Source organism: Passer montanus, unplaced genomic scaffold, assembly GCF_014805655.1.
Source record: "Passer montanus isolate IOZ18808 unplaced genomic scaffold, ASM1480565v1 scaffold11, whole genome shotgun sequence".
Taxonomy (NCBI): Eukaryota; Metazoa; Chordata; class Aves; order Passeriformes; family Passeridae; genus Passer; species Passer montanus.
The window spans coordinates 14,903,483-14,918,783 of record NW_024357613.1 but is presented as its reverse complement, the minus strand read 5'-3'; the positions used below and the strand labels follow the sequence as shown (position 1 = coordinate 14,918,783).

Sequence of the window (15,301 nt, the reverse complement as noted above, 5' to 3'; positions counted from 1 at the left end):
ATACCCGCAATTCCATTTTATGCCATGGTTGTTTCTTGGGATTAATATTATAAATTTTGTTCTTCTTGGCCATTACAACATATGCTTCATGACCTTGTCGGAAATAGTAAACCTAGAAGTGAAATGTGACAGTTATCCTACAAAGACTCTATGGAGCTGAAATGCTAAAAAGTCACTGCCATACAATGTGTGTAGTTTCTATTTCATCAACTTTTCAGTCTGTTTTCCTGCCAAAATCAGAGGTTCTCAAAAATTAAGTGAAGGAAAATTTAAAAATATTATAGAAACAATTACCAAAAAAATCAGAAAATACTTAGAAGGTAATTTTCTGTATGGACAAAATATCCTAAATTACACATGAATGAGGCCAACAAAATCAGTAACAAACCCATCCATTTATCATTACACCACAGAGCAATTATATGACAGCAACAAGAATTCCACTAATCTACCTGGTTATACATCACTGCAGGACAGCCCTAAGTTAATTATCAAGTATTACTAAATCTAGCGTATCATTTTTAAACATGAAATATATTCTAGAAGGAAAAGTCTGTTATTGTTCTGGTAAGATTTTGGTATTTGCTTCCATATCACTGAAAAAATAGCCTAACAAATGCCTCCACAAACTAAAATAGACATTTCCAAAGCATATTAATTTTTTTAATCCTTCTAGTATAAATTTCCATGGTTCAGACATCCAGAGTCTAATCCAGTTCTGCTTTGATCTTGTTGTATATCATACCACATGGATGAATGCTTTTATTATAAGCCATCACTCTAATGAGTTAGTAAGCTGAAACCCATTAACATGTATTCAATGAATGTATTTGAAATACAAAACAGAGGTTCCAAAAACTAGTTAGAACAAAGATCTGATAAATGGCTGTATTCTTGCTACAATTTATGCCAAATAAAAGATCCTCTTCAAGTGTCCCAACATGGGATTTCCATCTAATAGCACAAAGGAAAGATAGCTTTAATGTAAAGGTCTAATACAAGATAAAAAAAAGGAGAGCAGAAATCGCTCTTAAGTTTTAAAATACACAAATAAACACACTAATATTTGTATTCCTACCTACTTTCCAAAATTCTTGTATCACAAAACATTATAAAGAACTCTTTGCCAGGTTTCTACATTAACAGGTACTGAACTCCTAGTGTCACGTGGCAAATTTTATCTTTTTTAAATAGAGGACTCAGCACCACTTTTTTTTTTTTAATCCCTGTTTTTAGAGTATTCAATATAAATAATATCCTCATAGGGACAAAACGTACAGCAGATACAAAAGGCGTGAGAGCAGTGAGACTCTCCTAGGCACTGTCAGAATCTATCTGTCAGGAAAAGGAACAGAGGCCACTGAGACACATCTGAAGGCAAATTTACATTACAGTCTAAACATTGTGATGATTGTTTCCCATACGTTCCAGTGTATCAAAACAAAGAAAAGTGCACAGGCTACAAACCATCCCTGCTACACTTTGTGTTTCTGCTAAACCACTACATAAATTCAACCCACTGTTTACAGAAGTGAAATACTCTTTATTTTGCAAATGACTGTAAGCATTGCGTGCTCTGGCAGAACAAACCGGAAAGATATCTGTGAAAAAAAAAGAATTCATGTCTTTCCCAGGAAATAATATTTTTATTCTTGATGAATTCCTGCTTCTGCATGTTTGTTGTAGTACCCAGACAAAACTGGTTTTTATTGTGTTAAGGGCAGAACACTCCAACAAACATGCCTGATATTTGGGTATTCAGACAGCGAAGTTGCAACCCCATCTCTCTGGTGTGTTTCCACCATTCCTCAGAGATCTGTAAACAGCACTATTCAGAAAGGGAAATGGGATGGTATGTGCTATTCTTATACACTAAGTGTAACCAAATATAGCACTAGTTTTTTCCTTACTTCTTTGTACAGCTTGAGAACAAATTTTAAATGTATCTCCCCCCAAATCTTATAAAACATACCTACCATACAACAAAGTGTTTGAAGGCCACACAATATCTCTTCTCACAACATTCTCTAATGAAACCAACCCTTTATTTCTGTGAATCTCAAAAGTAACTTTCTAAATGAATAATTTTTTTTCACATATTAAGTAAATCCAGGGAAGACAAGTATCAGAGATGGAATTTCAGAGCGAGCAGCTGGATTACAAACATACTCTCTGTTGGTGCAATTATTGCTACTTTCTAGGCACAGGGCACAAAACTTCCTGTTTTCCCACATAAAGCATTTTCAGCAAAAGGATGTACCCTACTTAGATATTCCTAGTACACACTGTACATAGTATTCAGCAGGTGCCAAATCAAACACAATTGTTTATCTTACTAAACCAATACAATGTTAAAGTCTCATGAGCAGTATGGTACTGATAAATCCTTGGCTGCTTCACTGCATCCAGATGGTATCAGGCACCAAAAATATTTATTTGGACTTGATCTTTTGAACAGCAGAGTCTCCAAAACATGCTTCCTGGAAGGTATCAATCTATAAGCATTCTCTCTAGCTGCAACTCTCAACTTGAAATGCTCCTTCCCTCCTTCACTAGATTGTGCTGATGTAATTTTAGTATAACTATGCTGTGAACTGGATCAGTGAAGTGATCCAGCAAAAACAAAACTGCATGCACATGCAGCCTCTGCTCCTGATTCCATTTCTGAGGTGGTGTCCACAAAAAGCTTTAGCTTGTGAACAAAGTTATTCAACTTTGCCACCATGTCAAGTATTTCTCTAACAGCATTCTGAAGGTGTGAGCTATACAACAATTCTGTTTAGTAACTCAGAAAACATGCTGCTCCCCAAAGAGACAACACACACTGCCCATTACAGCATTAGCCAGCTATTTCCTCTTATTTTAACCTGAGGGGGTTTTAAGAAACATGCACAGACTCTGGCTTTCAAGACTGCATTCTACCTAATACTACTTATTCATAGAATTCACTGTAATGTTCAACTGCTACATATTTCAAAATAGAAACTGGTAGGTATCCTATTGCTACCATATTTTGAGACATCTGGGTTATGTTTTCAAAGTATTTACAGTCTGGTTTGGATAAAATACATATATACGAAACTTTTCTCATGGTTTTCCATTCTAAGTGATGAGAAGAAGTTCTTTATATCAGGAACACAATGATTAGGACAATATCAGAGTTTTTCTTCAGAATAGATGATTTTTTTTTTAATTACATCAAAACAATCATACCAAGCAAAAAAACCCACAGCCTTCCCCAGGAGGCTTAATTCCTGGGATTTTTTTCAAGTCCCAAACTGAAGTATGTTTTCCAGACTTAATTTCATATCTGATTTCTTACCTGTTCTTCAGGATACTAAATGCTCTACAATTAAGGAATATTTCACAACATAAAGCACCTCACACAACTTGTCTACAGGTGTCATAAGGAAATCAACAGACTGAATACCATACAAGAAGGAACACTACTGCAACAGCATAGAATAATAATAAAAAGTTAAAGAAACACTATGCAGAATATTTTCTAAGTACAAAGAAGTGAGAGAAGATTTTAGCCAAACCAAAGAATGTTTTTAAGAAAATCCAAAATATTTTGATTATAAGTCTTTGGGGAAAAAAATGCACAGATGAAAATATAAAAGGCAAAAACAAACTGAGAGAAGCAAGGACACAGAGGGAAAAACTACAATACCTCATCTCCCATCTGTGGGACAAATGGGCACCGCCGAGGAACAGTGTCTGTAATCCATGCTGAAGGCAGCCATTCTTCCAGCGTCAAACCATTTTCTGCCAGAACTCCTACAGCCAGCCTCTGAAGAAAACATAAAGGATTAGTGCAAAATTATTGTTACTGTGAGGATTAATCTTAACTACCTTTTGAGATTTTTTGGGGGGTGTGTGGGGATGAACTCTAACAAAAACTGAATTTAGTAAAAGTCCAGTAATTATGTCTCATGCCCAAAGAGATAAAATGGAAGCATGTCATTCTCTTGAACCAAATTCACATGGTTGCATTGGCAAAAAAGGCACTAAAATTATACAGCTGCCTCCAATTAAAGAACCTTGCAAAAACAAGGACGAAGAGATTTATGAAGTAAATCATGTGAAAATCACCTGGATTGGCACACCCACATTACCTACTAGCATATTTACTATAAAGTGCTGTGCTGTGGAACTGCATTTTCAGAATGCATTTCCACATCACATACTTGTAAGCAATGACACTCAAGGCAGTTGCTTCTCCCAGGTACACACTGTGTGTCTGTATCCAGTAAGTCAGATAAAGCAGATAAAACAATTCAAGCAAATTAAAATTCCTGCTTTAAAATTCCTGACAGGATCTTGTGTGTGTGTACAGAAAGCAACCCTGGACATCTGTACAGAAATCCACTTCATACAGCCACTGCTGGAGGACTGCATCTCCAGACTGCAAATAGGATATGCCACACCAATTCAAATGTGGTTCCACACAACAAGAAGCACTGTGATGATTACACCAGTGAGTATCACAGGGAAAACCACACATATAGTAAAAATCAAAAGCCCACAAAAAAAAAAAAAATCAAAACAGAACTTTTCTATTGTAATAAGTCAATAACATAGAAGCGCTTTGTGAATTCTGAGGTTCAAGCAGCTCTGTCTTGCAAAAAACTGATAGACTGCATCAGAGCAAAGTGTCTAGCTAACTGGTGAATTATGGGAAGGTAAGAAATAGCCTTTCACCAGAGAACCCTCCCTTGTTATAACTTTACACATTAATCATCAGTTTAAAGCTTTCTGGAAGCCAAGTCTGATGTTAGTTACTCATCAGGAAGGGACTATTCCCAGTGACTTTATTAAATAATTTCTGAAACCGTACTAAATCCTTTAGTAATTAGTTCCACTACCTGACTACACACTCAAGTGGGTTTGGGGTGGGAGGGAGATGCATAATGGGAAAATGAGCTTTATGTCTTTGTCATCAGGCGCAACATCTCACTGTAACAAAATAAGGAAGGAAATAATTCTGCATTTATTCCTTTCTAAACCATGATGGTTTTATATCAATTTTTTCATCATATCTCTTCCAAACTCTCTCCCTTCTAAGAGTCAGCCTCTGTGACTGATCTAAAGAAAAAAAAAGTTCAGTACTTTTGATCTTCCTGGGTGATCTTTCCTTGTCCTTTACAGCTGTATCATTTTTTAGATTAATTTTTGGTAGAGGAGGATTAGAAATGTAAGCACTATTCAAGATCATTAAACCCATGCATTAATAGAGATGAATGTCAATTTTTCTCTACTCCTTTTTTTTAATTTTAGGATTCTGTGTGTGGCTACAAAGTAAGTCAGAACTTCTTTCCTCAATGGAAAGACCTAAGTTTGAATCAGGATCGGAATGAGGAAGAACTTTCTACCAGAAAGGCCTGTCAGCTCTCTGCTCAGTAAAGAGGTCAAATGTCCACCACAAGAAACTTCAAAGACTAACATCTGTCAGGAATGACAGGTATAATTAATGCTACCTAGGGATAGAGGAATTACTTCCGGCCTTATATTTTCTTCTGACTCAAGAAATAAGCAGGTCAGCTTTCAAAGTCTGAAATATCTAGGCCTGGTACTATTTGATTCAAACACATCCCATATCTCAGTAACTGGGACTGAAATGGATGCACGATTCCCAAAACACTCCATTTAGTTTTAATCCAAGTGGAAATACTAGGCTGTCAACCATTTTTTTTAATTTATAATAAGAAGCTAAACTAGACGTTTCAATCATTTAAAAAGTCCCCCACCATCTATTTTTCTTATCTGCTTTCTTATTCCTTCTGATACCTTCTTTTGGTTTCAGACTGTGTAAATAGCAATATACTATTAGCATTGACAGTGCAACTAATTACTATGTACAATACAGAAAAAGTAGCCAAAACAAAGAATAAAGATTACCACCTAACATCCTGTATGCCATACCAGAGATTCACAGCTGAACTGACACTGTGCCAACCTCTGTTTTCAAACATCTGTTTTGTCAGTCTACCTTCTAATGAGGGCTAAAACACTGAAATAATTATCTTAAAGAATGCTGAGGACACCTAACCTAATAAATAAACAAAATACAGGTACTTAGTTTAGATTATACAGTTAGCTTCTTTGGGTACTGGAAAAATAGAAGCTACAAGTTTACAAAAATAACTAACATCTGACAGATAGATCACTTCTGGTCTCTGTAAAGAAAGAAGGAAGAATGAAGTTTTCAGATTTGACAATTAAAAACAAAACAACCTCTCAAAAAACACACTGAAAATAACTGAAGTCACTGGAAACTTCTATGTACTGATCTAAATGCAATTATGTTATATTAGAAAGCAAACAAAATAGGGACAACAACAAAATCCTGATCAAGTCATATTTCCCTTGATGGAGTCAATATTGGCAAATATAATGCAAATATCATATATCACAGAATTGACAGAAAAAATTACATGGTTGTGCAGATCTAAAAGAAATTGCAATTATATAAAAAGACAAGTCAGCACAGCTGTAAAAAATACTGGCACTTCATAACAACACTCAATTGTATTGGAATTTGAATACTCTACTTCCACAGAAAGGAAGTTTCTGGTGTGAGCAAGGATAGCAATAAGGACATTAGAAGTGCTCCTTACATCAAATGTATCACATTCAGAAAGCATATCATAGTCATCTGTCTTGCAAGAGGTCTTTCAGTACCATTTGTAAAGAGCAAAAGTCATTTTGTGTTTTAAAATTTAAAATATGTAACTGAATTATTCATCCATTTATTTCTAAGTCAGCTGGAATGAGCAACCTGTAATACACAAAGAACATCTAACCTTTTGTTTTCTCTCTTTGGGTTTCCTCTTCTTTGGTGATGTTGATGGTCCATCCTTCTCCTCAATACCCTTTTTCCTTTCCTTTTTAATTTGCTTCCTTTGTTTTTCAGGTCCTTCTTCATCCTCCGAACTACTTTCTGCTTTCTTTGTTTTAATTTTAGGTATTTTCTTTGGTGGTTGCAAATTGATTCCTGCATCTGCCGTCCAGTCAGAATAATCACTAGAATAGTCACTATATTTGATATAACAAAGAAAAAAGAAATTAAACCCTTAAAGTTAAAAAGTGCATTGGATTACATAATATAACCCAATAAAAGATTACAGTTAACAGCCTAGCTAACTACAAAGTTTTAATAGTTAAAACCCTGATGATTAAAACCCTATATTCTATCTACAATTTAAATGGTAATATACCAAAAGCCCTGACATCATTTGATCTTGCAAGAAACTTAACTTATAGCATCCATTAAATACTGTGTTTGCTTCATCAATTCAAGATGATAAACACTGAAGTCTGGATATTATTTTCAAGACTTCTGGTTTTGAATAGCTTTGCATGAAAAAATAATGGATACTCTATTTGCTCTTTAATTTCAAACCAAGAATCACAGCTTAGATGGAGAGCCATATAAAACTGCTACTACCTGCCTGAAGTGTTTGTGTGCCTGAAAAGAAATACCTTCCTGCAAAACAATTCTGCTTCTAGCAAACAAGGATAAACCTTCCCTAAATTTTAGTTAGCAATATGACAGAAAATTAAATCCTGAAAGTTTCGTGGGTTTGTTCACTTTTTTTCTTCTAAATCTGCACAAGTGTTAGTTATTACTCATTAACTGCTTACAGCAAAAATTATTAAAGATTTCTTAGCAAGAATTTTCTCTGCATGTTATATACACTGTCACTTACCTGGAACTGCCATCACTGTGCCATGCTCTTTCATCATCTTCTGATGTTCCACCACTGGCAACAACGACTTCCCCTTCCTAATAAGGAGAGCAGAGGGCATTGGGAAGGGGCAGAGGGGGAAGAAAAATAAAGGATTTTCTTTAGAGCTCAATCTATAATATATGACAATACAATGAAAACTTTTCTAGGCTTTATATGTGTTATAATCATTTGGCATTCTAGAAGCTTTGTGTTAAAAAGGAATTTTAGTTTGCAGGAAGTTCCTTTACTTTAGTGGACTTATATAAAGAAGTATGAAGATATCTGTGCCTGGCCAGATGCAGTGTAGAGCAACATTTTTCATCACCATTTGACAAGATTAGTTTACCTTCTCAAAAATTATTTTAAGTATTTTAAATGTCGTATTTCCACATCTTTTCAACATTAAACAAAAACCCAGTATGAACTATTATGTACTTGTCACTCATTCTCTACCATAGTTACAGAAGCACAGAATAATTGAGGCTGGAAGGGACTTCTGGAGGTCATATTATCCAACCTCCCTGTTCAAAGAGGGTCACCTAAAGTTGGTGACCACATTGCTAGGTCATGTGGGCAGTACTGACTAGGCTTACAAATTGCACATATACTTTGCAAAATACCCTTACAAATGAGCATTTTTCTCCTTTGTCAATTACTTTTTAAGTCAAAGCTAAACATATACAACAGCATGTGAAAACCTAATACAACATAATTTTTTTAAGATGTGAAAGGAAACGCCCAATGAAAAATGTAACTTGAGTTTCCACTAAAACAATGTTTCACTAGCTGAAGCAGGAACTTAATGCATAGAAAGGGAATATGTAAGACTGCCTCAAGAATAAAGCTCTTACATCTGAAGAACTGTGTCCATTCTCCAACTCTTCAGCAGGTCTTACAGTTTCTTCTGCTGCATATCTCGTACGGTAGTTGTGCTGATTAGCTGCTTGTTTCTTTGAGTCACTAGCATCCAGTAAATTGTCATGAGAATGGTTCTGTGAAGATATAAAAGTCAAAATACATTATTTTGAGTATAAATTTTATTAATACATAGCATTTTCTTTAATAATACTACTCCAGGAGACAATTTTCGCATTGGCAAAAAGTTACAAGTCCAAAACTAAAGAGCTGCTGAAGAAAACACTCCACATGCATAGCTGAATGAATATAAGCACCAAACAGATATGTGTATTCTGGAAATAATTAATTTTCTCCCAGACACAAAAACAATTCTTAAATCTGCAATTACTAAAAATATTCATTCTCTGCAAAGTAAATGTCAGTTAATAAGGATTAAAACAAGGTCTAAAACATAATAACTGATAGCCTGCTAAGGGCTTGTAAAAGCTTAGAATTACACTAAAAATGGCTAAGGAAAGAAGACTCTTAAACAGAAGTCCAGAGTGTTATTTTGCAGCCAAGGGGTCAGATGTGTTAGAAAAGAAACCCATACAGTAATAGAACCCTTAGCATAGAGAGATGACTCTTAGCAAATACAGACCTTTAAATAGTATGATGATGCATTGAAGAATTCAAATGAATGAGTCAGTTTGAAAGAATATGAAGCTTAAAAGAATGAAATAAAGCTGTAATTTAGAAATACTTATGCTACAGCATTAAGAGATTTTGTTCCTCCTTAGAATATATATAATGGAAACACTTGCTCTCTACATCAAGTGTGCAATCTTGTGTTAGTCTCCAATCACTGGGAAAAAAACCCAAGAGTCATGATCTCAATTTCAAGAGTTTTGTGCTCTATTTTTTTGGCATGTGTAGTCGAACTTCACCCTAGCTCAAATCCAACAAAATATTTTTTAGGCACATTACTAAGTGTCACAAAAACAGGTAAACTTCCCTCTGTTCCAGTGTTATCCTCCTGCCATAAAAAAAACCTCGGATATCTACTAGATGCTGATAATAGTTGAAAAAAAAAAAAAAAAAACAGTCCCAGAGATGAAGAATGCAGAACTGGAACAAAACAAAGAAAGGTACTAATATTTTGACAGTCTTCTAGTAGAGCAGACTGGTTGTACCTATTCCTCTTGATTTTTTCTTTTTCTTTTGCAGGAAAGAAAATACCTTTCCTACCATGTATGATAAAAGCTGGTTCATTAGGTTAAATTTTCTTCTTGAGGAAAATAACTCCCATTTTTTACAGTAAAAGCTGTACTAAAACTTGGCTAATCAACACTAGCTAAGATTTAGTTTTCCTTAGCCACAACAATCATCATTGAAGTGCAGAAGTCTAGTAACTAGTTTTTCTCCCACACTCCCTGTTAGAAGATACACACCTTCTGCAAGCATGACTGCAACAGTTCAGTAAAGTAAGCCAGCACACCACTCTGTAAAATTGTGTTCCAGTTTTCGTCAAAGCACAGAGGACTAACACAAACTGCTCCATGCTCATTTCAGTGAGTACTGTGCTTCTGTTGTTCTGTCCTTCTGTCTAGTTGGGGAAGTTATCACTGACAGCACAGTTACCAGAGACACTTCTAATGGCACTGCTCAGCTATCAACATTTTAACATTGCCTAAGACTTTTGAGACCTGGGGCAGTCATTCCTGCTTCTGGATTCAAACTGGCAGTGCACAAGAGATGTCCTCAAGCTCCAAGGCAGCCCTAAGCCCAGTAGCTGAGTCCCTCACACAGCCTTCTGTCCTTCAGCCTTCTGGGGCCGCTCACTTCTCATCAAGCTCTCAAGATTCATTATTGAAGCAAAGAGGTCACAAAAGCCAGCGCTATAGTAACTTGTTTCTGCCACTGCATTGTGCCTTTTTCACCATGAAACATAGTAGGGACATAGCAGGGACAACTGAATGGCATCACATAACCCCTGTGAAACAAATTAGTCAAGTATCCATTACAATAAGGGGACATATTTTGTAGAAGATACATTACAGCCTGACTGCAATGTTCAGGTCTTCTCTCTAGAAACAAAAGTCCTAAAATTCTTACTTCTCTGTTTCTCTTCAGAGGTGAGGTTTCTCAAACAGTTACCATAAATACAGCTTTTCCCTACTCAAATAGAAGTACCGATGCTTGGAAAACTGAAGCACTTTGTATTACTCTTTGATTTTGAAAAGAGCTCTTTTCTTCTGGCAGTTCAAAGCTTGAGGGAAAAAACAACAGCCCCTCCACCCCAATCATTCCCACATGGAAAAAAGTAATATCACTGTATAAAAATTGGGTCATAGTGATGCTTTGGGAAAGATACAATGCCAAAACAAGAACAGGAGAAAAAGAAGAAAGAAAAAGAAAAACAGGGAAAAAAAAACCAAACCCACAAGTACTTATCCATGAGTAACAGAATGATAGAATGAAGTTGAAAAGGATCTCTAGAGGTCACCTTGTCTAAACCCACTACCCAAGCAGGGATGAGAGAAATGGTATACAATTGCCTCATCTTGCAAAAAAAAAGCCTTTTAACATCATTCTTATTCAACTTAGCTTTTCAAAATCTGAAAAGAAGCTGTAAGGCAGAACTTTATTTATTTGGGGAGGGGTGGATTTGAATATAGAGGCTTGACTATAAAGAACTATAGGTTTTTTTCTGACAAAATGTAATATGTAACATGTTAATATGTAATCTAAAGAAAGAGCTTGGAATTGTACTCTCAACTCTAACAGTAGGCTGGGAAATAAAGCCAAGATAACCTATGATTTGAGGTTCAATCATCACTTTCTCTCTAAACACTTGGATGAGCAGTCATATATGCTGACAAGTACCATGTACCTTGTCCAAGGCTTCCAGTCAGTATCAGAGCACATCTGTTGATATACCAGAAATTACAGCTCCTGACAGAAGTTTTTCTGTGAAATAAAAATGATGGTTTTTCCTGTATTTGAGAGGGATACTGGACACTGCTGGAGGTCTTGGCAACATCATTTGTGAGAGATACAGTGGAAAGCCAATGATGTCCTGACAACTCAGACCACACTGCATGCTACAGTCCTTATGACTTTGACAGCACTGGGCAGCACAGCTTTGCTGCAGTCTCACACAGGGCTGAAGCAATTTTGGGAAGCTTTGGCTGTAGCAATTTCATGGTATTTCTTAACCAGCAGAATCTTTTTTTTTTTTAAAATGTGAAAATAAAAAAACAATCTTTTTAATGCCAACAGAAGTTAAATTCTACTAGGAAGTTTAACAGGGGCAAGGCACAAGCAGTATCAGAACCCAAATAAATAGGTCTCTTGCTCTGGCATTTTCTCTTTGGCTAAAGAGCACCCTTCCACACTCTCTTCAAGTCTGAATCAGTGTCTGTAATTACTTAGTTTTTACTCTTACCATATCACATGTATGTAAAAAATTAGTAAGAACTGTTCCAAAAGCAGTGAAGATATCAGACACTAAGGACTAAGTGTTAGGCTCTGGAGTTTTAGATTATTTTCCTCTTAACATCTTGCTGATTTAATTGAAGTATTGTTTAAATAACATGTAAGTAGAAAAACTTATTTCTGTGGAACAAAAATAAGCCACTTTCAGGAGAACAAAGTACATGTTGCTCCTCCCTGGGTTCAGTAAGTTTACAATACAGTCATTTGCACCCATCACAACAGAGGCCTACGCCTACTTTTGTCCATCCATAACTATTTCCCATGTTAATTCCTGCAAATTTTGGCATAACATTTCCACTTAATGATAATGAGGAATATTTTCATTTTTGTCACATTTTACTAGGACACACATCATATAAACCCTCTAGTGTAAAAAAATTTCACTCTTAAATATTTATTGAAATGCTCTAATCCCAGTAGTTTAATAGACTAATCCTCTTAAGTACTTGGACTGGGAATATTTACCTAAGCATGTTATTTATCTCAATTTTCATCTGCTCCTGAAAACAAGTAATTTGGAATACAGCTCCATTTTGAAGATGTAAAAATTCTATTAATGTATTGGATGTTCAAGTTTCTGCTGTTTGCTTTAAGTGTTTTTGTTTAATAATAGAAAAAACCCTATTCCTCACCAATGACTATGAAAGTCAAACCAAGTTCATCATTCAGCCTGCAGGTCAGTGATACTAAATACTGTTTACTAAGTACTATTCAGGTCAAAATACCCAAGTTTTTAGCTTCTCCCCCACAACTCCATTAGTCTCTTAAGCAATCATGCACAAACACTTTTCTGTATGACCTGTGTCAAAGAAACATGGGCTTTCAATAGCAGAACACTTCTGTGACTCCTGTTTAAATTGCAGATATTGTTAAAGAAGAAAGACTGAGCTATAATTTTGTGCTACTTTTAACACACCCTACAATGACCCTGAATTAAAAATCAGCAATAGGACTTTGGCATCTCCTCAAAATGTAATTACAGTTGCTCTGTGTTCTTTCTTATTGACCTATACTTCAGCTTGCAATCCAAAATGCTAACATTAATTCCTGCCCATCTTTTCATTTTACTTCTTTTCATTTCTTTCAGTTAGAAGGGAAGAGGGGAAGAGATGAAATATTATTTCATCATTATCATTATTATACAAATACACCCGATAAATTTCAAAAGTTGATACAAAAACCAGTATTTCCTACTGGTATAAATTACAACTGAATTTTCCTATGAAGACAATATGTTAAATACAGGCCTTGTTTTACTCTGCTCCCAGAGAAGCTGGCAGTTCTATAGAGTGAGACATTTTCTAGAATTCTTGATGATGTAGTTCTTAGGTCTAGAGATTACTGGAAGAAAATGTCATGCCCTGTATTTTGTTGGATGTGTTCCCCATCCCCTTTAGCTCACAAATTCTCTCGTTAAACCTGTAAGAATTCACTATGCAATAAGGACTATAGTCTTGCAATGGTACTGTAATGTAACTACAAGGAATAACAATCAAAAGAAAGATTTACACTGTGCTTTCCAGTTCTATTTTCACCCTAGAATCAAAACCTACTGGATGTTCTCAAGGAAAAGAAAGATTTACACTGTGCTTTCCAGTTCTATTTTCACCCTAACACAGTTTGTCTTTCAAATAACACTGCCACTGTAAAAGAACAGCAACAGAAGAGCAACTATATTGAAGTCATTAATTTCTACTTAAAACACCCCTAAAAATATTGCACAACAGTTTTTGGATTGCAGTCAATCTTGGTTCTCTTCCCAGGTGTTTATTTGAATTTATTGTGAACACTACAGAAGATGACAATTCCAATTCACTATTCCTGTTGCTCAGACACTCCTGAGCAGAAGTATTGCTCATGTGAACTGTAAGCAACAACAAAAATCATGAAAATCTGAGCAGTTAATTTAATTGTGAGATTCAATCACTCAAGATCAAACACCTTTTACTTCTTGAAACGTGCTTATTTAAAGCCCATGGGATATCTACTTATTTCTGAATCCCTCTGAGATTTTACTCAAGAGATTTGAATTAGTACATTTCTCAGCAGTCTAAGTCCTCCAAAAAGAGATGCATTTAATGAAGAATCAGCTGTGGAAGAATACCACTTTTTTATGCCAAGATGTTATAAAAAAGTATTCAGTAGGGTTTATGAAGGCTTTAAGTGGTCTGAAGGTATTACTAAGTATATCAGTAATGTTTATGTAGAAAATTTACTGACATACTCATATGAAAAGACCTCAGTTGCCTGGGGTTTTTCGTTATTTCCTCAGAACAAAGGTAGAAAATGACTAAAGGATTTACCAAGTTATCTCCCTCACATTCTGAGAATCCAGAATCCAGTTCACAGAACCCCTCAGGTGTAAATATATAAAACTGAAGAAAGTTATTCCTAAGTAGCAGTTGCTCTGGGACATAAATATCTGGAATACAAATATGGGGCCCAAAAGATATAGTGCTACTATTATAGTTTGGAGACCAAAAAAAAATTTTAAACGGGATTTAAAAAAAAAATTGCTTTAAGTTTCGTTGTTTCAGAGATACCATAAAAGTAATTATTAAAGCCACAATGCTGGACCAGCTAGCCTATTCTCTTAAACTTTTATGTCCTAGTGATATTTTAGAAGAAAACTGTAACCCAATTAGAAATGTAATGGTAATTTGGTATAAATTCACATTATCAGGAAGGATCTTTTGACTAGGCTGCAGTGAAAGACAAGGAAAAAGAAATAGAAACCCTTGAGCAGTGCAACTGTTTAACTAAACTAGAAGAAAGTGTATAATTTAGCACCAAAATACATTCCCTCAAGAATTGGAAAAAACTTTGTTAAAATCTGGATTTGTCAGGCCCATTTGCTATTATTCCCAAAAGAAAAATAAGAGTTAAAGACTTCTGATGTCCTGGTATTTCACTAATGAGTCCTGTCGTATGACATAAAAGCTTCCCCCCTCTATGTATAAAAGCTGGAGACAAAAGTGAACAAATTTCTTTCAGTGTATCTTGGAAAAGCACACAATGGTGGTGCCTGCAGAACTGAAAAGAGTGCATCAGCACCATTTTTTAAGATAGCAATGCATTGAAATTTTAATACAAAAAAGAGAATTAAGGAAAAAGTGAGAAATAAATTTAATAAAGAAATTTAAAGTTATTAGGGAACTGTGTGTAGGGGACTGTTCACATAACTTCTTTTGAAATATTTACTTTGGTTGGCTATGAAAAATGTAGCAAAACAA

The 15,301-nt window shown here is 35.3% G+C and overlaps 1 protein-coding gene across 3 annotated transcripts in view; it reads right to left on the bottom strand.

Annotated features, from left to right (window-relative positions):
- The window catches only part of LOC120512061 (pleckstrin homology domain interacting protein), a 107,556-nt gene that overhangs the window by 26,134 nt on the left and 66,121 nt on the right, over positions 1–15,301 (bottom strand). For all 3 annotated transcript variants that reach the window (XR_005629932.1, XM_039729983.1, XM_039729973.1), the window contains exons 21-25: positions 8,585–8,725; positions 7,713–7,789; positions 6,807–7,038; positions 3,674–3,793; positions 5–112 (exon numbers count right to left, since the gene is read on the bottom strand). Coding sequence is in view for 2 of the 3 variants with exons in the window: in XM_039729983.1 (XP_039585917.1) it covers positions 5–112; positions 3,674–3,793; positions 6,807–7,038; positions 7,713–7,789; positions 8,585–8,725 (678 nt within the window). In the remaining variant the exon portion in view is untranslated. The remainder of the gene's footprint in view (positions 1–4; positions 113–3,673; positions 3,794–6,806; positions 7,039–7,712; positions 7,790–8,584; positions 8,726–15,301) is intronic.